Raw genomic sequence first — 26,141 nt, 5'->3', positions numbered from 1 at the left:
GCAGTTCCCAGTCGTGGTTTAACCCTTCCTTCTAGTGTCACCTCTGGTAGAACATAAGCTGACCACCCTGTCACCCAGGTTCTGGAAGGACATCTCGGTGTCCAAATAACTGTGGTTACTGCTACCGACAACCTTAGCAAACATTCTGACCCACCTGCCTGCCACCCCACCACCCAAGATCTTGAAGTAGAAACTGGCAAGTGATCAGATCAGTCTTTGTTTGTCTAATTAATTAGAATTAAAGAAACCATTGGCTCATTACCTGGAAATAGGATTCATTATTGCTTGGTAGACCGATGCTAAAATTTGAAATTTCATTTGTCCCTGGGGACAGGGACGATACTCCAAGCGCCAAATTCCGAGTTGTAATATTCACACGTGATGTGCTATTTAGGTCTATCTTGAAGGCCAATTCATCAATTGTTTTTAAAGCTCTAAGGAAATGACAACACCACTCTTAAGTAACATGTTTTACAAACTTGTACACATGTGACTTGTAGGACAAAATAGAAACTAAATAAAATTGTCTTTAAATTTTCTGATCTTAACATGAATACTGACACCCCAAATCATAATAATATCAGTTAAAACACAGAATCATAGTGATGAATGCATCCTCAGGAGAAATATTATGCTTTAAGAAATACCAACAATTAAATCATCCTAAAGAGATACTGTTTTTCAACTCTTAGGCTTTTTTTCTCGTATAAAAATACCTTTTCTACTTTATAACGGAGTGAGAATCAAAGAAAATAATGTGTGAAAGCATTTCTTAAACTCTAAGACACTATAAAAAAATGTTTGCTATCTCTACATAGATAAGGTAAGTTCGAAAGTACGTTGTAAAAACATAAAATTTTCATTGAAGAAATTTGTTTGAAAGGAAGGAAACAGAAGAAATATTAACACATTAAATGAAATAAATGGATGAAAACTAGTTGTGTAAAAACAGGTACAGATCACCCTGCCCTTGGCATTTTCATTCCCAAAGTACAACGATCACACAGCTACAGCATTTCTATGTCAGTCTGTAGGACAGAACTGACAGTCACCAAGTTATGCCAAATAGATGTGAGTGGATTGTTCACTAAGTGTCTCCTTTGCAAAGTGACATCAGCTAATATATATAAAGCTTATCTTGTGAATTAATTCCAGAAAACATTCTTTCAGATGAAAAATAAAATATTGATTATGTCTTCCTGCAGCTATTTATATATCTTGGCAGATGGACAATCCTATTCATTTTGTAGATTATATTTCTCAAAAAAGAAAATAGAGAACTTTGAAGTTCACTTTGTGTATTATCTTGAGAAATATAAATGGGTCTTATGGACATTTAAATTATGAAAGCTGAGGGGCACCTAGGTGGCTCAGTCAACTAAGCACCCAACTCTTGATTTCAGCTCAGGCTATGATCTCATGGGTCCGTGGGTTCGAGCCCCACATTGGGCTCCATGCTATCAGCACAGAGCCTGCTTGGGATTCTCCCTCCCTCTCTTTCTGCCCCTCTGGCAACTCACGTGCACATGTGTTTTCTCTCTCAAAAGCAAATAAACTTAAAAAATAAATAAATTATGAAAGCTGGGTACCAAGCATTCAGATAAGTGAGAAATTATATAACATGTATCCAATACATTTTACTCTCCAAAAGAATCAAAGAACACTTACTCAGAAGAAGACTCAAGCAAGTCACTGTCTGGACTGGTTAAGATATTAGAAAATATATTCATTAAAGTTGAACCAAGCATTATATCAATGTTTTCTTCTTTATTCACAATCCTTTTGACCTGCTCTACAATGCTGGTAATATTGGCTGAGCTTAGGGTCTGCCCATCACCAGTTAAATTTAAAATCTGGTTGGCTACTTCATTTGCTTCCCCTAAAAAAAAGGCAGAAAAACAACACACAGAGTTTTGAATATTTCAGGAATCTAAAACCTATTATGATATTTCACTTCATAGTCTCAACTTTGGAGGAACCTATTTTCATATACAGTTCTAAGAGAAATGTCCCCAGAATCACAAAAAATAAGTATATACCTCCTGTTTAAAAATAATACACAACTATAAGACACTGACACAACTATCAGTTTATATTTTATGTCTTCTCTAAAACTGTCTTATTACTTTCAATCTCTGATAGAATAAACAGAACAGAAAGTTAGAAACAGGAAAAAACAGAATTTTCTACCTTAAGTGAAACAATCATTTGCTTAGCTTTTAATCACAATGGCTATGACAAAGCAGAAAAATATGTCGGAAGAGGATAAAGAGGATGAAGTCATTTCATTTTGCCTTTAAGAACTGAAGAAAAATTGCTCACTTACTTGAACAATTAGAGATGTCAGGAGGCCCCCAGTAGGCTAAAGATGTGTTGGCAAGGTCACGGTAACTATGGAACAAAACAAGATCGTTCAACTATTTGGCATAAATGACATTATAACTGACAAAATTAGTTAATAATAAGTTTTTAAATCTGCCTTGATAGCTAGGTAAATTTCATTTGAAAATAAAACTGCAATATATTGAAATAAAACTCCTACTAAGAATTCTTACTAGAAAGAAACCAGAAGCCATGCATCCTAGAAACAAAATACTAGTGAGAGCCGACATCCTAAGCTAGAATATATCAGGTTACTGAGGTTAGAAGCATATTTGGTAACACAGGTCAGATACCTCTTTGAGAACTTTTCAGATAAAATCTGATTGATTACCCATAACTCTGTATAGCAGATTATAATCCATACTTTATAGGTGAGGAAAAAGACTTAGAGAAACCAAAGAATATTCCAGTCTCACAGCCAAGAAGAGGTACAGCTTTGTTTCAAACTAGGGTCAGTGACTCTCTGAAGACCCTTCTTTCCTCCCTAGCATGTACCAAACGCGGCAGAGGGTGCAAGGTCTGGGCACTTTCCATTTCTGAACCCCTCCACCCCTGCGAGAAAATTCTTCACTGGGGGGTGAGGTAGAGCATGAAGAACTGGGTCCAACTTGCTCTTCACTGAATCCCCTGCCACCGACCCGTCTCTGGGGTTTCTATTAAACAATTAGGGAAAATCTACACCCTGACAGTGTCCATTAGCAGCCTGCCCTCACCTGCATTCTGACTTTATTTCCCTTTATTTTTCTGCCTCCTTCCCCCTCCAAATTGTTTAAAAGTCTTAGAATTTCAGAGGTGCCCGGGTGGCGCAGTGGGTTAAGTGTCCGACTTTGGCTCAGGTCATGATCTCACAGTTCATGGGTTTAAGCCCTGCGTTGGGTTCTGTGCTAACAGTTCAGGGCCTGGAGCCTGCTTCAGAGTCTGTGTTTCCCTCTCTTTTTGCCCCTTCCTCCAGTCGCACTCTGTCTCTCTCTCTCTCTCAAAAAAAACATACATACATAAACATTTAAAAAAGAATTTTTTTTAAAGTCTTGGAATTTCAGCTACATGTTCCAAAGCTGTGAGCAGGCGCTTTATTCATCCATATACAAGGTGCTTTGCTCTACAGACCACTCTGGTTTCCAGATCTCCCCATCTTTCTTTGGAAAAGCCTGAATCAGCCTGTTGCTTAGAGTAAAAAGCTTTTTTTGGTAACATCATCTTTGCCCTCCTTGAAGTGAATGATTTAGGTATTCACAGACTTTCCTGCCCTTTCCTATCAATATATGACACATGGGAACAACGGCACAGCACAAATGTGGAGGTGGATAATGTGGAGCTTTACTGGCAGGATTCAATAAAAGCATTACCATGTCCTTGAAGCATAAAAGCCTTGCTTCCCTGGACAAGGGAAGTTGTATACAGACGGTGGGATGAGTGGCCATTGATAGCCTTTGGGATCCTCATCGGCATAACATAAACCTATGTGAAAATAACAACCAACACAGAAAGGTTAATCTATTCTTTGAAGTGCAGAGGTGCAAGATGAGAGCAAAATGACGACATTGGGAATTAGGTATTTGTTTCACATAATACTGAAATACTAGCTTTTATGTTCAGAATTTGCAAAAATTTAGAAATTAGGAAAAAGAAACACTTAGCACATTTCAGACACAAAAATTATCCAAATCAAAGTCACACCTGTATGGGAGTAGAATCATGAAACATACATCATTATTCTAATGTAAATTATTAGCAGACAAAATTAGTAAAATAAAGGTTTATTCAAAAAATTAACACTACAAGGGCACCTGTGTGGCTCCATCAGTTGAGTGTCCAACTCTTGATTTTGACTCAGGTCATGATCTCATAGTCCCAGGATCGAGTCCCACATCAGGCTCTGTGCTGAGCAGGGAGTCTACCTGGGATTCTGTCTCTCTCTCCCTCTGCCCCTCTCCCCCACTTGCTCACTCGCACGCTCTCTCTCAAGTTAAAAAATAGGGGCGCCTGGGTGGCTCAGTCGGTTAAGCATCTGACGTTGGCTCAGGTTATGATCTCAGGGCTATGAGTATGAGCCTAGCGTCAGGCTCTGTGCTGACAGCTTAAGCCTGGAGCCTGCTTCAGATTCTGTCTCCTTCTCTCTCTGCCCCTTTCCCCCTCATGCTCTGTCTCTCTCTCAAAAATAAATAAACATTATTTTTTTTTAATAAATCAATAAACATTTAGGGGCACCTGGGTGGCTCAGTTGGTTGAGAGTCTGACTTCTGCTCAGATCATGATCTCACAGTTTGTGAGTTCGAGCCCCATGTCGGGCTCTATGCTGACAGCTCAGAGCCTGAAACCTGCTTTGGATTCTGTGTCTCCCTCTCTCTGCCCCTTCCCCACTCATGCTCTGTCTCTCAAAAATGAATCAATGGTAAAAAAGTAATAATAAAAAATATTTAAAAAAATTAGTAAACCCTACATACAATGATGATCCTGAAAAATTCAAAATGCAGTACGATATTTTTCCAAAGGGAAAAGGCTATAAAATACTGTAGTCATGGAGTTGCTTGCATATTTTATGGAAAAATCTCCAGCTGTTCGGAAAGCATCTTCTGCCTGGAAGTTTGCTGAGAGGATAGTAAAAAGAGAGCTGTGAACCGGCACCACATGTCTCTCACACATGCCCTCACCCTCAAATCACCCCACCTGTTGTTTGAAAACTCTCTGGGCAAGTGTCATGACATAAACGATTCAGACTTTTCGATTTTTAAAACACCAGAATAAGAGCAATAGATCAACAAAATCTTGTTATTTCAGAACTGAAAAACAGCAAGTTATACCAGACAGACTGTTGGGAACTGGTGTTATAGTCACCAACTGAACATTCAAAGAACTCTCCCACCTACATTCTAAGGCTTCAAATTGCCAGGGTTTTGACCTTTATTTTTTTCAATTGGTACAAACTTTTCCTCATAGGCCCACTGGGCAGAAAAACAGTAAAGGGCAGAACTTAAAGTAGTAGAAATTACAAATCCAGGGATGCGGACAGTTTTCCGGGTTTCCTCAGCTTTCTAGAACAAAGACGAGGCCAGCTGACACTCACATGGCTTCCTGGTCATATGTAAGCTACTATTCCTCACGTTCCTTCCTCGTGGAGACTCATGTGTGAAAGGGTGGCCCATCTGTGAACAAGCAAGCACTCTCCCACAGAGGCTCAGGAACTGTCCATGCTGGGGCGCCTGGTGGCTCAGTCTGGGTAAGCGTCTGACTCCTGGTTTTGGCTCACTCAGGTCATGGTCTCACGCATCTGAACCTTGCATCAGGCTCCGTGCTGACAGTGCTTGGAATCCTCTCTCTCCCCGCGTCTTGCTGCCCCTCCCCACTTGTGTTCTCTCCCTCTCTCAGAATAAATAAACTTAAGAAGAAGAAGAAGGAGGAGGAGGAGGAGGAGGAGGAGGAGGAGGAAGAAACTATTTGTGGTGACAACACGGATGGTTTGCATTCCACCCTCTTTGAGTTCTCTGTAACTGTGTATGTTGACACATTACATATGGGTAGCTCCTCACAGAAACAGAGATTGTCTGCTTCTTTATCACGCTGGGATTGTGGCCTCAGTTACACCAGCTTCTTTGAGACTGAGGGCTGCCCACTGCCCTCGCTTCAGCCTCCTGCACATGTCTAAGGAAAAGTCTCAAAGTTTCCTTTTCTCTCTATGAATACACTTAATCGTAATATAATTATAATCACATAGCAACAGAGTAATAACTTTACTTTTCGTTGTCCATATTTGTGATCACTGATTTTTCTAAAATAGTTCCATCAAAGTTCATTCATTTATTTATTCAAGTATTTAAGTGCTGGGAATGTGCTAGGTGCCTGGGGAGGTGGGGAGTGAGGGTGTGAAAAAAACTAACATGTGTGCTCAAGTGAGAAGAGATTCCTGTTTAAGGAAAGCATCCATAAGAATGTCAGCAAGTCCAGTCAAACACTATGACCTTCTGATTTGTACAGTGCTCGAGGTATCTGGACAGCATGAAGTAGAGGCTCAAATGACCCTATTTACACATGACGATGTCATAAAACACATCACAGAAAAGATGACTTTGGGTTGTCTTTAAAACAATGGTGTGAGAAGCAGGTGGATGGTGGGAGCAGAGCAGTGTGAGCCAGACCTAGAAAGGCATAAAAGGGCATGGCATGTCTGGGCAAGGGCAAGCGTTCCCGCGTGTGTGGCTGGAGCTCAGGACGTGAATCGTGTCTAGGTGGGAACTCAATCTAAACCCTGGATGACTCCCAGATTTCTGGCCTATCCCTGTGGAGACAGTGGTATCATTAACGAAGACAGAAAACATAAGATGTTTTCTTATATGGAATTGCCTTTTCCAAGATTTACCTCATTAGATGTACATGTACACACTCTTTATTCCTGCTGCTGAAGCCAATTCTGGTCAAGGCTATCCTGGCACTTTGCTCATATTCTTAGCGTTTCCAGAATATGTCCCCCACAAGAGTATAAACTCTCCTCTGCCCCTTTCATTCCCTTAGATTCATACGCGTTGAGTTGTTGTCTTTTACGTTAACCAGGTCACCCATTTGTTACAGCGCCACCAATAGGATGAATTTCATCATCAGAAAAAATAGTTTTAAATAAGCAAACGATGCACAATGGAAGAGTATTTCTGTGGCTGTTTCAGTTAAACCTGAATAGTTATATAGAATACTTATTAAAAAATTAAAGGAACTTACCCAGTTGTTTTACACTCACTGCATATAGCCTCAAGCCCTCATCCAGGGACTCATTATTTTTTAAGAGCTTCTGTTGAATGTCTTTTCCTTCTAAATTGGGATTGTTGGTAGCATTGTAAACTAGAAGGGCCCAAATCACCAACCTAGAAAAACATTTCAGATGTAATTGTTGGAATTGTTGGTTGATTTTTTGGGGGGGGCAGGGGGGTGTGGAATAACAGTATATTTGAATATGGTAGTAAGAGGGATGACCATGGAGTGTGGAGACTCAACAGGCCACGACACTCAAAACCTCCTATTACTGGATAAATTAGAATGTTAAAAATATCTACGTATGAATAGATTATATTGATTATTGCATGTATAATTCTATTATATCATATCATATAACCTCAGTTCTTTTGAGAAATGTTTTAAGTAATATTTATAGTGTACATGCAAGAAAGGGCCACACTTATGACTAATTCTACATTGTTTCTTTATAGCCAATAATAAAGTTTTTTAGAAAAATTAAATTCCAACAAATATGACTAAAATGATCACTTGACTTTAAGATTATTAAGGGTATTACCATTTACAAATACGTTCCAATTTCTCCCGAACTGTAATAATGATTTTCCATCTTGATTGAAGCATTTGCCAAGTATGTTATATGGTGAAAAGTTATAAAATAAATACTTAAAATATACATGATGATCGGCCAGCATCCTGCAGAAGTCTACAGACTGTCTGACCTTGAACGTCTTTAAAAAGAAAATATTTCTAAGAGAAGCAGAGATGCATGCTAAAAGCCCCATAAAAACCTTTGGTTCTACATTTCAAAATAATGTAATTTTCTGTTCAACTGTAATCATAGCCATAGTCAATAGCAGAAATCAAAACATGTCGAAGTCAAGGTGGTAGCAATGCTTTTGAAATAAGTGTTCCCAGGAGAGAGGCATGGCATATCTAAGTTATAAAATTATGTGGGTATCAATAAAAATGAAATAGAGTACTGATATATTTGTGGTGCTGAAAAAAGAAAGATTCCTTGAAATTATGCTATTCAAGGTCAGGTGAAATTAAAGAAGAGTTCTATTTTTTCCCCCTAAATATCTGCTCATCTCAAGGGCAAAGTGCTGAACTGTTCTCATAATTCAGTCTGAAAAGCTATTTATCTCTAAAATGATCTACTGCTTAGTGTTCATATATAAGTCATATTTCAGGATGAGCAAGACAAACAGTTATAAATATAATGGTGAACTGTCATCACTTAATAATTTTTTAAATGGCCTATAAAAAAAGTATCTTATGATTAAATTATTGTTGGAAGATAAGCTTTGCCACTCTAGTTACTGACAGCTTAGAGTTGGGAACATGACCTTTTACTTCTGTTGAATATTGAGAACATAATGAACACAATGTATCGGGATGATACTGAATACCCAAATTCAGCAATTCAAGAATGACTATGCATTTTCACAGGCCTTATCTCTGTATTTTCCTCTCTCATCCTGAAAACTGAAACTGTTTCATGGTTCCACAAAGTTCCATCAGTTGTTACCATCAATCACCCTTTATTTGAATAAACCAGTCTCTGCGGCTTTGGTTTCCTGTCTGGGCGATAGAGGAGGATAGCATTATCTGAGGTTATGGTCTGTGTTAAGTGTTACAATCAAATTGAAAGGAAAACTTTGGGGAAAAAAAGTGTGTGTAAAACTAGTAGATTGTGGTTTTGAGAAAACACTATGAGAGACTAAAAATTTATCAATGAACATAAGAGAAGTAGAGAGTAGGAAAAAAAAAGAGGGGAGAATGTCTGTAAGAATACATTGTAAATAACTTTAAAATGATTAAAAATTTTTTTCAAACAATAAGCTTTTAAACAGTTTCAAAAAATTGTGAAACAAAGATTCATACCAAATAAAAACTACACATGTGGACTTTCCCATATATATGGTCTTGGTTCCCTCTCCATATTAATTTTCTGTGAAGCTACCCATTGGTTTGACAGACAACTGAAATGTCATGAATGTCAATGTCTTTCAAGCAAGAGTTTCCGAGGTACTGATGTATGCCAGTGATGGCAGACTTCAGTATTGCTGGGTAGTGGAAGAATCACAGAAGGTACACTAAAAAGGGCAATGCTGACTTCCTACAGAGGATATACCATTGAGGACACCCGCAACTTTGGCTGCCCCAATTGTTAGACAAAGTGTCCAACAAAGGGATCTGTATCATGCGTCCATTATTCCAAGCTCAATATGATCTAGCAGCACAGGTTGGAGAAAAAGTTATTTGGCCAAACAGAGAAGTCTAGTCACCATTCAAGAATATAGCATTAACATAATTATTCTGTTCTTTAGATCATAAAGGAAAAGGAACTTTCTTTCCCTAATCGGATGTTTCAAGCCAATCTGTTGAAGATACACAGAAATGAAAAGTCTCAACTATAATTAAAAAAAAATTGCTTTTTTAATATTAAATAGAAAACAAAAAAAAAGTAAGAAGAAATTCTCTGGTTAACTTTCATATGAAATTCTATTTTTGTCTTCTAGTAAGAATACATCACCTTAAAAGAAGTATATTCCATCATTACTGTTGTAAATCTATAAAATCAGTTCAGTCAATTGAAACGGAGTAAGAATTACATGAACTTTTCCTTTTCAACTACTTTTTTTTTCTTCTTTGGAGATGTAATAGACTACCTGACCACAACTAAATTTATTTCATTTAGGAGTTAAAGTTGTTTTTAATTATACCACCCTCTGAAGCTGGCCTGTGAATGCCAGTGGGTTCTGCAAAGTGGACAGATCTGTTAAATTACCTGCCTGGTTTTGATACGAATTTTAAAATGAAAACTTCTGAAAAGTAGCTATTACCCATATTATTAGATGCTACCATACATAAGCTTTAACTATCTTTTTTTCTTTGATGGTCTTTTTGAAATTTCAAATAAGATGTAATGGGTTATCATAAACTAGCTAGAAATACTAAATATAAAAACTCAGACATTTTAAGTGTTCTACTTCTGAATTATTTTTCATCAGATGTACATTTCTATCCACTCAATTATTTGATGGTTTTGACTACAAGAAAAAACAAACCAGTGTGTATTAGTGCTAAAGAAATAAAAGTGCTACTTGATTAAAATGTTTCCCTCCTATTTCATTATTCTCATTTCTCTACCAGACAGTCAAAACAGGTGAGAGAAAGGATGTTACACTTTCTGTTAAGACTTTGTCAGTGTTACCTTGGATCATTTCCAATGCTTCTCTTGACTTTAATCTTGTCCTCTCCAGTGCTCAGGTGAAAACTATAAATACAAATATGTACATTCATTATCAACCTCATCTGCCACATCATCAACAACACAATTTGAGGAGGTGAAAGAAAGAAGCAAAATGAACATTCTAGGCCACTATTTCCAAATATGTGTCCTGAAAGTATAGTTCTTTCACATGTCTGAGAACAAATGGCTCCATGGTCAAGTAAGTTTGGCAGCCGTGTGCCAAGATTTTAAGATTCACAACACATGTTAGTATACTAAAGAATATGAGATGTTCAGATATAGATAGAGATGCACTCAGCTTAAGAATGTACTTCCGGGCTAATTCAACGTGATCCTTCTTCTGTGTTAACGACATTTGTCGGGTTCACAGAATACACATCTAGGTTTCATGAAACATACTTTTGAAAACTAAGAATAAAACTATGGAAACAAGGTGCAGAGGAGGATATGTGGATTATACTATTTCCTAGGCAGTTATAGTATTTAAATATAATAGTAAAAGCTATTTTTGAAAAGCTAGGTGCAGACTATAGATATCTCATCTAACAGAAAAACAGTCTCCAAATTGGGGTGCTACAGATGGTCCACTGGGGTGTGAGATGAAACTAACAGGACTTCTAGGTATATGTGATTATCTTCTTTTAATTTATGGTATATTATAACATATACTGGCTAAGTAATGCACACACACAAATTTATTTGAAATCGCAAACATATTTTGGGAATACATACAATTTTTTTTTAAAGGTTGAGATCCATGATCAAAAAATTAAAACCAATTGCTACAGCCCTAAAGATTTTTGTGCACAGAAATCAAAAAATATAGAGTTGTTTTAGAAAGATTATAAATATGGTGTATGTGTGTGTGTACTTGTGCTGTGTGTGGGGGGTATAACCAGAGAGAGAGAGCATAGCGTTAAATGAGACTTTTTATTTACTTAAATAAGTAAATAAATTACTTTTTATTTCTTAAATAATTAATTCTGTCATTACCTGATATTGACCACGTAAACAGTGTAGTTCCAATTTTGGAAGGTTAAATTGAGCTGAAAAATACAATGGGAAAGAGTGAGCTTTGATAACACTTTCTAAAAAAAAAAAAAAAAAATCTGAATCGAGTTTCTTCCCTCCCAAAAGATAAGCTGTTATTGGAATAATGCCCTGGGAAAATCCCAGAGAGCCAGAGTGAAAGAAAGGTGAAGATAACAGTTACTGGATCATTATATGCCAAGAACTTTGCAAAGGTTATTTCTTCGATCTCACAACAACTAATGAGATAGGTATTATCTACTCCTTCACCCTTATTTATGAAGAAACTGAGCTTCATGGAGAGAAATAGCTTGCCCAATGTCCTCAACTAAGAGGTAGCAGATCCCAGACTGAATCCCAAGTCTGTCTGGAAACAGTATACTTTCCTCTCTAGCCTGTATTATAATGGGCTCCACTATAATGGTTCTTCAAATTAGCCCACAGACTGAACGCTACACAGTTGTAAGAGGGTACATAGGAGGATTAGCACAATAAACAGCTTCGTATTCCTCATTCAACAAACACTGTAGCAGTAACACATCTTTTTCTAGTAACTATCATCTCATAAGGATATTAGTAAGAATAATTACAAATTAACAATACAAACCTTTTAAAAAAACAAAATGAGTTCAATATTATTGGGAACTATGTTTATTATTGTGTGGCTATTTAACAGCCTCATGGGTCTGAGCATCAGACTTTTTAAAGAAGGAACAGATTCTTCTCAGTATAAGTAACAATTACATTGTCCAATACAATCACAAATGGGATTTCTTTACTGATATGAGATCTTCCTATTTGTGTATCACCTCCAGAGGGATTTTTAGGAAAGCCGCTCTCCATTTAGAAATGATACATATATCCTAGTGTTTCAATTCGTTACTGGCTTTAATATGCCAGTCCAAAAAGTCAACAGCAGCATTTGTCATTATTAGACAATTTCACTCCTCCCCTCAAGTTTGTAACAGAATTTTTAATTACATACTATTGTTTCCTGTGGTCAACTTGTTTTAAAGCATATTCAAAATAAGGCTTTTCTTATGATGGACTCTTCAAAATAAGACTGTTTTGTCATATCAGTTATTCTTTAGATAGATAGATAGACAGATGATAGATAGATGATAGATAGATGATTGACAGATAGACAGACAGATAGATTAGACAGTCACCACTACCTCTCAACGTATTTAGCCTTGTTTTGCTATGAACAGCATATTTGCCAGGCTTCAGCATAAGAAAACCCATTTTTCTTCAAAATGTATACTCGAGTGACTTCAATCACAAAAACTGTGTGAACTGTAGTAGTGCTGTATATAAAGCAGTACAAAGTCCCACTGTATACTATAGATAGAAAATAAAATAGAAAAAATAGAAGCCTATGGAAAACAAAATTTTTGTTTTGGAGATGAAAATTAAAAAACGATAGGTGGTATCTATAAGGAAAATAAAATAAAATGCTGATTTTTTTTAAATTGGAAATTACCAAAATTTTCATTAATAGAATACTGATTCAATAAATTAGCATAACCTAAATCTCCCTCAACAGAAGACTTAAGGGGTGCCTGGGTGGCTCAGTCGGTTGAGCCTCTGACTTCAGCTCAGGTCATGATCTCACAGTTTGTGAGTTCGAGCCCTGCATGGGGCTCTGTGCTGACAGCTCAGGGCCTGGAGCCTGCTTCGGATTCTGTGTCTCCCTCTCTCTCTGCTCCTCCCCTGCTCACACTCTGTCTCTCTCTCTCAAAAATAAAGATAGATTAAAAAAAACAAAAACAAAAACAAAAACAGAAGACTTAAATGACCAGACAGTCACATAATGGAATACTATGCACCTTTAAAAAAGAATAAAAAGAAAACTTAGATAAGGAAGGTCTCTGTGTACTTTGATGGAAACCTGGCAATTACAAAAATAAGTACAATGATATGTAAGATATGCTCTTAGTGAAAAACAGGAGGAAAAATACAAATCTATAGTCCTTTTAAAAAATGTTTATTTATTTTTAAGAAAGGGGGGGAGGGGCAGAGAGAGAGAGAGGGGAAACAGAGGATCCAAAGCAGGCTCTGCTGTGCTATCAGCACAGAGACTGATACAGGGCTCGAATTCATGAACTATGAGATCATGACCTGAGCCAAAGTCGGACAGTTAACCAACTGAGCCACCCAGATACCCCAAGAATATATAGCCTTGTTTTCTTTTATATGCACAAAGAAATTCAGGGCGGGGGAACAAACAAGAAAAACTAACAATGACTTCTAAGCAGAGAAGCTCATCCACGGAGATGAGCTACAAAGATGGTCAGAATACTTTCACGATATATTTTGTTATACTTTTTGGTTTATGAATCAAACATTCAAACAATTAAATAAAAAATATAGAATCTACTTTTTAAAAGCTATGCTGAAAATGTAGGGATATAATAGTAAATAAAGATAACTATCAAAATATATTTCTATTTGTGTGGTACTTTCCTTATTTAGACATTAATCATCTATGAGGCTTGTCCTTGATTCAAATGTCACTCCCTCACTATGCATCAGCATACACCTTACTTCTATGTCTATTCATAGTAAGCATAAGGAACAGTGTTTGTGTTTCAGTATGATCTACGGACTCAATAACCCAGACAGTAGATTCCTTTGCAGGTTTCCAGAGGTTAAAGGTTTCAAATCACAAAAGAAATTATATAAGTTCACTTACCCATTCTGCCACCTTGTTCTGTACTTTAACCTCAGGGTGATGAAGGATGTTTTGAATCACTATGGAAATTCTAAAGATAATTCCATCTGTCCATTGGAAATAGGATTTAGCCGTTAATTATCTTTTATAGTCCTACAATTATCAATTTAAATATACAATCACACAATTTCACACAATGTAAAAGAAATGACTTCTGTTGGAGAAACAGGCTTCTAGTTACGGAATAAGTCACAGTAATAAAAGGTACAGTATAGAAAATACCATCAATAGTATTGTAATAGTGTTGTGTGTTGATAGATGGTAGCTACACTTTCAGTGAGCACAGCATCACACACAGACTTGTGGAATACCTGAAACTAACTAACATTGTGTGTCAACTACACTTCGATTAAGAAAAAACTAAAAAAAACAAAAACAAAAACAAAAACACTTTCTACACAGGTACAGAAAAGTTGAGATATTTTGACTTAATGCTCATTGACCTTTGCAACTGCTGAGCAAGAGTTATCAATTAGTTTATTCTGAGAAATAACCCATTTCTCCTACATTATCACCTATATATGTTTCTTTAATTCTATAGATTTTGGATATTTACTCTAATTTTTTCATGACTTTCTCATGTACAATTTGATCTCATGTAATAAGAAATTATCATTTTTTTTGTACCTTGTAAAGAATGACAGGTTTTTGGGGGGTGAAAACTTAAGTGGGATGATGGGCAGAAGTTAGCTTGAAAAAGAACAGATACACAAATATTTGTTGCCCTCTGCTCCTTACTCTCCAGCCCCCCCCCCACAGCGTTTACTTCTAAGTCATTCACCAGATTTTTCATCAAAATTCCATAAATATAGTCGCTTGTATCAAAATAAAGGGGGGAGGGAAGAAAGAATATTTGCAGATAGAATTTTAACTGGACTAAGTTGCTTTAAAAAGAAAACTTTATGTGAGAAGAAGGTTCTGCTTTTTTCTTTTGGGGATCTTTAAAGTAGTCTGATGTATTTTTTTTTTTTGTAAATGCAAATCAAAGTCACCACCCAAGGTTTGCTGAATCTCTCTAGATGTGTGTTATAGGATACCTTACTATAAATAGCTAATGAGAAAAATATCATTTTAAAATATGTTAGGTTATATATAGAAACGAATTGATTCTCCATTATTTTGTCAATCATCTTTCTTCATGCTTATATTTTGGTAAGTCTTCAGGAAAGTATGCATAGAAAATGTAGAAAGTATATAATTTAAATACTGTTGGGGAATAGATTTAATGAAAAATTTGGAAAGTCAGTAGAAAATACATAAAACTCTGCCTCTGGAAATCCCCATATCTACCAAAATGCAAATTCCAGTCCCACTACCAAAGGGATGTTTTTCCAGCATGGGGTCAGAATCTCACACTAAAACTTTTGCCGCTCCCAGAGGTAATAGTATAAATACATGAAATTGGTACAAGTCCAAGGACAAGTGGGTTTAACTTAATGCAGACTAGGTTATTTCAGCTTCTAAAACTCTTCAGGTATTTTAATGAAGTTGATTTTATGTTCCTCTAAAAATATTCTGAATTTAAAATACTTAGAGGAATATATTCAAAACAAATGATAATAATTCAGATTAACAAAACCCATTCAGACTGTATATCTCATCAAATAAAATTATGGGTATTCTGAAAGAAGAAATTCAAATTGCAGAGGTCCCAGAGTTATTCCAGGATCCTGAGGACAATTCTGGGAATGTTCACTTGTGCCAGCAGAGTAGCTGAAAAGCCACCACTAGATGGAGACGTAAAGCATGTGTTTAAGACCAGTATTCTTTCCCTCTCAGGAAAATATTGCAAAATACTAAAAATCATTATTTTTAATCACTGAGATTTCTGAAATGTTTTGGAAACATTTAAGATGTTTTTATTTAAATTTTAGATATCTGCTTCCTCATTTTTCAATTTGCTGTTATTTATAAAGGAGAAAGACCTCATATCAGAGATAATCTAAATGAATTTATAAATATAGTACTCTCCCTAGAGTTATATTGCTTACAGCAAATAAAATATGTGAACACAGAAAACAACATAACATCTTGTGTTACAGATTCTCCTGTGTTATAGATCACTTTCAAAGTCATTTCTTTTCAGAAGCCTTGGAATGAAGTATCCATATACTCAAGGGAGTCTACTTGTTAAACTTACTTAAAATTTCTGAATAACACAGTCAACAACTAAACATGAGAAATTCCCAGGAGTGGACTGTCAACACTAGATAAAATGTCCACCAAAGAACTGGTAAGAAGGGTTTTGGTTTGCAGCAAAATAATTGGCTTAAGCATTGCCATTGCAGAAAATACACAATTAAGACACACTAAGGCAGGCTTTCCCATGTCATTCTAGAGGTCAAGTGGTCCTCTATAGATGTAACAACTCTCACAGTGTCTCATTAGAAAAGCTTATTACAAATTTTCATATATTCCAGAGACTTCAAAAGCTGTACGTATTATCCTACTAATGGCATCCAAGCCAGAAGAATTCATGATAGACATTTCTTGGGGGGAAAAAAAGTATTTAAGAGTATATCCATTTTCCAATTAGATAACTCTTTCATCCATGCAAGACTTCAAAGCAGAAATCATTGCTTATCATTACAGACGTGGCATCAAAATGGTATTGCTGTCTATAGGTCTTTCTCCAATTAATCATTTTTTTGGTCCTTAACACCCTTTTCAGAGTTTCTTAAAAGATATAGAAACGAGACTACTTTATTCTATATTGAAGGGTGTGAAGTATAGGTTTGAAAGGCAGATTTTAAAATATTTATTTGAAAAGACAGATGTTAAAATATAAACCAAATGTTATTTTAGAGTCAAAATGATGTCTTTGGACCAGTGATGAGGCAATTATAACACATAAGTAGCATTTATAAGAAGACTAGAGTCCTGCTCATCCTATACACACGATTTCTTTAGATAACAAGAATGTAAAGCTAGAATGATTGTCTGGTCCATACATACACCCAGAGAGTAAATTTATGTTAAGGAACTAGAAGCAGTGGTACAATGAATACTTGTAAGCTAGGCTTTTTTCAAACAATAATAAGGACTAACAGAGTTAGTTCCTTGCTTGGGTTACTTGTGTTGACCCCACAAAATTTAATATCCAGGGGCACTGGAGTGATGCTTCAAGCACAGAAAATAAGATTTGGTATGCAAATAATAACTGACTCAAGAGCTTTCCTTAAGAATGTAATGTAAAAGGCACAAAAAAATTATTTGTGGGAATACCTCGGTTATCCGTTACAGACTGAAATATCTGTTTATGAAAAGTAACTTAAAGATTTTCCTAGTATACAATCTGAGGTATCAAAGTCCTATTGAAAATAACAAAAGGAAGTTTACATAGGAACATTTCACAAAGTCTAGGAAAACGCATTTCATCGATACACTGAAGAAGTCTGTCTGTCAATCTCCATCCCTGCCCACCCCCTACACCAGCATATCATCATTGGTAGACTCAGTAAAACTCTTCGATAGTCTGGAGTTTAAAGGATTGGGTATGATAGATAGATGACAGATTTGATAGCTGTACCTATCTTTCTTACAGTCCACAAAATAGGATTCTCTAATATATCAGATCATGATAAGCCTGAGAATGTTTACTGTATCCATTTCCCGAGGAATAAGAGAAGTGTATCTGGAGTTGCTGACAGTATGTGAATGATTTAGACATGACCTTAAGTTCCATTTATTCACAAGGTGAACAAGTAATTCTCTTTCCAATTATTTCTAACTTGACTACATCAAAGAAAAAATATTAATTAGATTACAGTCTGCCTCTAACACTTTGTTACTCTCCCTTTTTAAAAAGATAGTGAAGGTGTAGTGAAGGTGTAGAGATACAAGAAAACAATAGGAGATGGAGAGAATTTAATAACATTGTTTTCATTATATTCATTTTCATTTTTCATTTCTATTTTACAACAGTGTTACAACAGCAATATCAATTTTCCCAAATAAACACAAATGCTTAAGTAAAAATGTGAGTCGATTTAGGAACAAAACCTATTAAATCAATAGTATAGGTGGCTAAATATATGGTAAAAATTGTTCAGATGGTACACAGATTGGAGGACGTGATTTTGAGAATATTTCTACCACATGATGACTTTTGAGTATTTTTAAATGCCAGGACTGCATTTTTTATCCAGAATCATCTAAATTAGGTTTTTCCCTCTAATGTAGTCAAGTCAAACCATTTTAACTGATTCTAACATTTGCTCGCTTTGTTGAAACCCCATTGAAGGTTATGACGCAGAGAGAGATGGCTGAACAAGGCTCTCTTCAAGAATGTCAGAAATGACATGACTGAGTGAATACAGCTCCACTCTACCAAAGTCAAGGACTCTGAAGCATCATATAAACGTTCTTGGGCAGTAGAGGACGTGCCAGTCCTGGAGGGAGAATGCCACAGAGGCTCTTTGTATGTTCGTACAAAGAGCAAAATACTTAGTTAGAATTATAATATTCCCATCTACTGGCTGGAGTCCATGTGAAATATGCACTGGAAACTTCAGCTGTTGCTGTTTTTTCCTGGGGGTTGCTGGAATGTCTGCCCCATCATAAATCTCCTTGGTGTAACTACCAGAATAACCATAAACACTTCCCTGAATCGATGTCTTTATAACTGTAGTGAAATTTAGATCTATGTTTCATGTAAAATATTCCATACTTCCAATTTAAATGTCCTTACAGAGGAAGTTGGTATAACCCCCGAAGCCAAAGAAAAAATGAACTATGTGGGTTTCTTTTCTCTGGGTTTTTGTCCTTGGTGATATACTGCAGATGTTTTGGCCTCACAAGTGAAATGATTGGGGTTGAGAAAATTCCTTTGTTTCTAATAGCTCATATTTGAGAATATTACTGTATTCAAGGCAATGCTGTGGTCAGCTGATTGGAATTTCTCTTTTCTAGAAGAAACTTAAATCATTTACTCCGAATTACCAAAAGGCTATGTGGTCCATATAGGTAGCAGACTAAATAATAATTCAAGTTACCTGGCATTTCCCTGCTCATATCTTATATCCTATTAACTGACATATTTGCAAATTACAAATAATATATATAGTGAAGTATATATGGAAAAAAAGTCAAGAAGTATTGGCACTTAACTGAAATTTTGTCAGCCAAAAATGGACTTAGTTGATACACAATCACATTCTAACCATTATTCTTCAAAAAATAAAAACAGACAGCAACGTATTACCATATAAATTGATCTAAATGTCACGAACGCTTAAACATAAAAGTTGATTTCAGTGAGAAATTACATCACCAGCATTAATTTTTTTGAAATCATAAAGTTCCTTAAAAAACTGGTTTCGTGAAGAGAATAGTCTGACAAAATACCATGAATATTTTTTCAGATATTTCATATAAAGCAAATTAATTCCTTTTAATTAAGTGCCTTTCTCTTAGAGCTTCCTTTGAAAGCAATGTTAGCGAAAAGTGCATGAGAGTAGTACTGGAAATGTGGTCATTCCACTGGTCATTAGAAAAAGGAACTCAAGGGATTCAAGGGACATCGATTTATTTTACTAACCTTACAAATGTACAAATGTTCCCAATTATTCCACAAACAGAAATTTTGTTTGACGCTTAGGTATCCCCACTCTTAGAATACAATTTGCTATCACATCAGACATACTACAAATATAAAAGGTAGTGATTTCTTACCATTCCTTTGTTTATCGATTCTATTAGTAACAGGCATGTTAGTGGTGACAGTGGGTGGTGTAGTACTAGGAGAGTCTACAGTAGCTGGTAATAAAGATGAGAGAGATATAATTTTGCAAGGAGCAATGACAGTTAATATGGATGAGCACTCTATAATTAATGCTTGAAAATATATAGAGGAGGAATAGGAACCATTTCTTGCTACTAACTACAACAGACTCTAGGGTTATAATGCGTAAAATGAAGCAATGCTTCCTATGGCACATTAAGAATCACTTCATATGGCCTTTGGTATTAGAATGCACAGGAGTCTGGAGTTGGCACAATGGAACAGGAGAAAGAACATCGAGGTTCTAGACCCAGGTCTGCCATTAACAGGTTAATGACCACGTAGTGGTTTACTAATTCAATCTTTCTAGAACTCGATTTCCTAAGTTTGTATTAAAAAAAAAAAAAGAAAAAGAAAAAAAGAAGGTCGCAGAAGGCAGTCTGCACCTCACCTGTCAGCTTTCTAAACTAAGTTAGTCTTCCTGATATGCTGAGGCTAGAGAACTAAAGTCTCAGAAGAAAATGTATATCTCCTTGAGAAGATAAATGTAAACAAAACAAAGAGAATAAAATGTATACACTATATGGAATATAAATGTATAGAATCAACCATTTACAGATCTCAGTAACTCTACTAAACATTGACAGATAAAATGAATTTCATAAGGACAAGCCTTACAGGGTGGCCATTTTCAAGGAATTATGTCATAGCTATGCTTTTTATACTATTAAAACATCCAAGATTAAACCTTTATGTAGTGCTTTAATAGCTTTCTAAGAGACTCAAAGAGTTATATATGTAGTAAAATAGTATCAGTTTATCTTAGGAGTATGCTTATATTAGATGTACATTTGTATGTACAATGGCCATTTCTTATATATCTCAATTTACAATTACCTAAATTTAAAAACGTTTAAGTGATTGTGACTACCTTCTGAAAGCTAAATTCTTTGACTCAAAATATACATCCTTAACTAAAATGATTTTCCATTTCAAAATAATAAATAATGCTTAAGAATTTATTTTTTAAAATAATGGACAATCAACTATATTTATCGTAGTGCAAAATACATCAATGAACATGAAAATGCTTTTTGGTCACTTAGGACACGAGGGGGAAAATGCTGGGCTTTCCTGCCCAGCATCAGAGACTCAGGAATCAGTTTTATAGACGTCTCAGATTAAAAGAAAAAAAAATTTAAACCCTTCAGATCTTGAACTAAGCACAATTAATGTTTCTTTCTATTTTATATAACTATTTTAAAACTATGCTGATTTTGGACACCACATAGTGACTTTATTTTTATAGGTCGTTCAAATGACTTTATTTTTCTAGGTTATTCATCAGTAATGATATCAAGAAATAATGTATCAGAAAAGAAGCAAAGATAATACTGAATTACATCTACCCCTACACTAGAACCACAGAAGAGAGCTGAGGTTTTGATCCACTTCGAAGCCCTTCTATAACCCCTTCTATAATCGGAGAATCATTCTCTGATTCTCTTAATAAGAGATCCAGCTTTTTCAAAGGCACTGTCATGATTCTTAATGTGGTACATAGAACATGCTACGTCATAAAGAAATATTTAATAGAACAAATGGATGAAATGGGTCATGAGTAATTAGGAAGAGCAATGATAAAATTAAAGCAAACTATTTATATTATTATCTCAAAACTTACATTACTTTAATTATATATTATTAGCATGCAACTATCTAATAATAATATATAATTGGAATACTGGCCATAATATAGTCAATGTGAATTATAATAATAAAATTACATTAAAATTAGTTTAATATAAGTATTTTCATCTTAATATTTAAGTTATATTATACACCATAAATTGCCTTATAATCTTGTCATAAGCTTAACTGAATATTTAACTTAATTATCCCCTTCTTTGTCGCACATGAATACTTTTTTCAAAATAGTGCGTGACTATATTTATACCGGAACTTTGCAATAATCTTGAAAATAAAAAGAGAAAAAAATGAAATAAATCCCTGTTTAATAGCATATAATCATTCACATTTTAAAAACCTCATGCTTTATGGAAATACGGTCATCTAGTGTGTGAATGCATTCTTTCTCCACAGTGTATGTACTATGCACCCACACAACTAAGACACAGCCAGAAATTCTTCTGTTTTGCTGGGCTTTGGCTTCTCAAGTGAAAATTAAGATAATAATCAAAATAACTTCAAACACATTACCCAAAATAGCAAGTAGGACACAGAGTCCAGAGGACAACGCTGGCTCCCTACCTTGGCAGAGGGTCCCCAGATCTGCACAGTTGGCTAGTTCTGTGGCCGGGAGTGGGATCAGGTAGGAACCTTGATCAATACAAAAGGATGACACAAGTTACCTAAATTTCGGATTTAATGGCATTATCCAAGAAAAAAAAAAATCCATGAATCTTCTGGTTGGCATAATAGGAGCAGACCTAGAAGTGTCCAGCAATAACACTCCAACATCAAGAAAGTCTCTCAATCTTCGGGTCTTCATTTCCACAAATGTAAAATCAAGTTACCAACATTTCCCTCAAAATCTGTAACTCCATTTATTGACACTTCACAGATGAAAGGAAGAGAAGTGCTCCTGCCCATTAGAGTTTGTGTAAAAAGTCCGGGGCCTTTTCATAGAATAGATTTAGAAATCCATATAAATAAAGTAATATAAACATCAAAGGTAAGTTCCAAAAGTGAATTTGGATATTATTAATATTCATAAAATGCATATTTCTGGTTCACAGGCACCAGCGTATGCTATTTGCAATCCCAGAAATATGCTTCTGTGACTTCAAATTGGTCTCTGTGTCTTTTCATTTCAAACTTTTTTTTACTGACACATCCTCAGCAAGAAAGAAGTTTAGAGTTGATTTTTTAGTAAAAGTTCTGGGAACCTGGGTGACATGGCATTACTGGAGTAGAGTAGGAATGATCAGATATATAGGTAACAGATACTTGTGGAGGGCCTTATAGAATGCTGGCCCCATGAACGGTGGGGCTCTGTCTTCCACTGGTGAATCCCACACACCTAGTAGATAAGTACTCAAGCTTTACTGAACAAATTTCTAGATACATCATCAATGGTTGATAACATTTTGAATTCTTTCTTAAAGGAAACTATGAAAGGAAACTAAGTAAGAAAATTAGATTTTAAATTTGAAACCGCCTTTGAGTCTCCATGGACAGGTAAAAGAGAAGATACAATAATAGTAAATAATATTAATAATTCAGACTTGAGTACAGTGAGGATGTCAAGAAAGTGATGGATACAAGACATCTGAAGATAGAATGTACAACATTTGGTAACTAATTGGAGGAGAAGGCTAGGGGATAGACTAGGGGACATTTTTCTGGTTTCCAGCTTGAGAAATTGGTACATAATGATCTCATAAAAGGAAAGAGGAAATACTAAAAGAAAACTTAGGTGAGGTGGAATGAACAGTAAGTCCAGTAATGAGAAATGAGGTGCCTATGTGACATCTGGATACGCGGGCAGGTGTACACATTTTTGTTGAGAGGTCTAGCCAAGAAACTATGCCACAGAATCTACAGACGTGTCTGGGATGACTCAAGCTACAGTGTAGATTTGATGGAATCATAGACATTCCTATATTTAAGTATCATACTATTTAAAAAGTAAAAGAGCTCTAAATTTGAGAAGTAAAACCAGTTCTGGTAGAAGGTGGTTTTACAGAAATTTCACAGAGGGCGTGGCTGTGTCAAGTCAAGAATGATCAAAACCGAGAAGACGTTTAACTTTACATTGGAATTCTGGTAGTAGCTGTACAGGAATTAGTTTCAGTAGCGTGGGAATGAAGAACAAATGACCGCCATTTGAGATGTGAATGCAAAAAGAGGAAGGTTGGCTATGAAAGGAAGCAGAGACAGGGAGGGCGAGTTTGAAAGATTGAAAACATAGACAAATGGACTATGGAAAAAGGCATCTGAAGAGGCAGAAGTTGAGTCTTGCCTTAGTCAGGATTCAGGTAGGATTTTACCATCAATATTTTCTGTCCACTATTCTTTCTTATCACACTCAACTTCTCCCCCCTTCTTGAAGAGTCTCACTTCTCTGTTAGGTACTTATATTTTAGTGAGGAACTTCTGAAAATTAAAAAACCTTTAAAACTCAAAATGAGAAAATGTCAGCCACTGCAACATAAGAGAGAGAGACAGAGAGAGAGAGACCCTTGGATGGAGTTCCTGTGCTGCTCAGATTACGCACAATGCTGGCAGTCAAAGGTTCCTTAGGCCACTTCTGGCACTGATACAGTATCTCTGGAAGACAAAGAAAGATAAGGAGACAGTGCTGTGGGAAAGAAGTTTCTAGGCTAACTACACTTCCACTGCAGTATATTGAAGGACTCAGGGTAGAAATGAGGAAAGAAAATCAGAAGAGTTATGATTTAGAGCAAGATATTTAACAATTTTCTTTAACATTTCCTCAGTTTCACTGTATGATAGCAAGTTCCAATATGTGACATCCTTGTCAGGGAAAAAGTAACATTTCTCAATATTTAAACTGATCAGTTGTCCTTTTTTGGGTACTCACAGTTTAGCAAATTGATACTGTATTATAAAACACTCAATAAACACTGGTTTATGACAATTCACTATGGCAACAGAAATTAAATCTGAAGACTAAATAGTGTAAGTACAAGTGACAAATTTAATCAAAAGGAAATTATACTGATAAATGAAAGCTTCCATTACAAATATACCAAATTACATAAACAAATACCTAAAATATAAAAAGGGCACACAAACTCTTTATCCCACCTGGTTCCATTTTCAGCACATCTGCATAAAAAAAGTTACTCTCGCAATTAATTTTCCTAGGTGGACATATTTATAGGCCAGATTGTTAAGGAAGAGGAACCAATTCTCATTCCTGGATAATAATATAATTAGTATCAAGGAATTATTTTCAAAATGTGACCTATGTGTGTTCACTGATGTTTATGGATACCAGAAAGGTTTTTAAGGGTATTTACTTAATATTAACTGTAACATTTAGAGCCAAATTTCCCTGGGAGGGGGGGAACGTAATCACTGAAAAGCTGCAAAGCTATTAATCTTTCTTCTCTCTCTGTTGTTCTTCCCAAATCCTGCCGCTTTGAAAGGAGTCACTATTTACACAAGTTGTGGTAAAAAAGACTGATGCACACCTAACAGCTCATCTGACATTCTACACAATGATAATCCAAATAACAGTAGCACTAAATCCTCACAGTGAGTTGCAACATTGAGAAAAAAAAAATTGCTTTCAAGTCCTCTTTGCAGGATTACTAAATAGAATTTTATAAATTTTCATAAATATATTTACAACACATTATTTCTGGAAGCTATTTATGCTCATAAAGAGTTTGGACATCTTCAAAGAATAAAGTCCTTTGTAAAGATAAAGTAATTTCATCTTTATTTTATTATTTAAAAAATAATTCAGTTATCTAAAAATGCTACACTCAGTAATTTTTTTTTTTAGAGATGAAAGGAAGGAGCCAACAATGAGTCAGAATTTTATGGCTGTGGAAGACAGAACCGTAATAATTGAAAATGGAAGGGTATGAATCCAAGAGTTGATGAAGCCTTGATAATTAAGCGCAAAATGCTGGAAGTGAAAAGAAAAATCAGTACCAATCCAAAAATTTCTAGAAAAGAATAACAACCAAGTTGGGTACTTAAGAATTGTGTCTTATCTCTCCATCCAAGCAGTTAATAAATGGAAGTGGTTAATAAATGCTTATTAACTAAATGTAGTTTGTTTGAACTTGGACTATTCACGGAGTTATACTGTACCACTCCTCAGGAAAGAGCAGTCATCAGTAAAATAAATAAAACTGGTATAGAAGGCACTGTCTGTTCTTTGTGAAAAGTGATGGACATTAGCCAGTATCTAAACTGAATCATAACACAGGCAAATACTTGCCATTATAATTAAAGAGTCCACTAGGAAAACCGTCTATCCATAGAGGTCATAAAACTGAATATGCTTAATAAAATTGTTCTAAGAAAAAGAATGATGCTATAAAATGAAAAAGAATTACTGCTAAATAAAGCATTTCCTTCTGGAAAAGGCTGACAAGATTAACTATGTTAATAATAAAAAAGACCTGCTGAAAATTTCTTAATTAAGGTATAATTCCCCAACAAGGCTAGTGTAGGAAAACAAAAAAAGTATAATTCTGAACTTGTTGAAACATTAATTAATTATACGTTGATTACATGAAGGCTAGGATATTTACTATTTGAAACAAATGACAGAATGTTTTAACGTTAGA

At 35.5% G+C, this 26,141-nt stretch overlaps 1 protein-coding gene across 5 annotated transcripts in view; it reads right to left on the bottom strand.

The window, feature by feature from the left end:
• The window catches only part of ADGRG6 (adhesion G protein-coupled receptor G6), a 141,574-nt gene that overhangs the window by 39,169 nt on the left and 76,264 nt on the right, over positions 1–26,141 (bottom strand). For 4 of the 5 annotated variants that reach the window (XM_047859923.1, XM_047859927.1, XM_047859928.1 and 1 more), the window contains exons 5-14: positions 22,117–22,185; positions 19,797–19,880; positions 14,085–14,170; positions 11,354–11,406; positions 10,322–10,384; positions 7,090–7,232; positions 3,729–3,840; positions 2,327–2,391; positions 1,669–1,879; positions 263–434 (exon numbers count right to left, since the gene is read on the bottom strand). In XM_047859923.1, coding sequence (XP_047715879.1) covers positions 263–434; positions 1,669–1,879; positions 2,327–2,391; positions 3,729–3,840; positions 7,090–7,232; positions 10,322–10,384; positions 11,354–11,406; positions 14,085–14,170; positions 19,797–19,880; positions 22,117–22,185 — 1,058 coding nt within the window. The remainder of the gene's footprint in view (positions 1–262; positions 435–1,668; positions 1,880–2,326; positions 2,392–3,728; positions 3,841–7,089; positions 7,233–10,321; positions 10,385–11,353; positions 11,407–14,084; positions 14,171–19,796; positions 19,881–22,116; positions 22,186–26,141) is intronic. The other variant, XM_047859926.1, reaches the window with a different exon arrangement.

The sequence above is a fragment of the Prionailurus viverrinus genome, chromosome B2, assembly GCF_022837055.1.
Source record: "Prionailurus viverrinus isolate Anna chromosome B2, UM_Priviv_1.0, whole genome shotgun sequence".
Taxonomy (NCBI): Eukaryota; Metazoa; Chordata; class Mammalia; order Carnivora; family Felidae; genus Prionailurus; species Prionailurus viverrinus.
The sequence above is the reverse complement of the archived record's forward strand: the minus strand, read 5'-3'. Positions and strand labels throughout refer to the sequence as shown.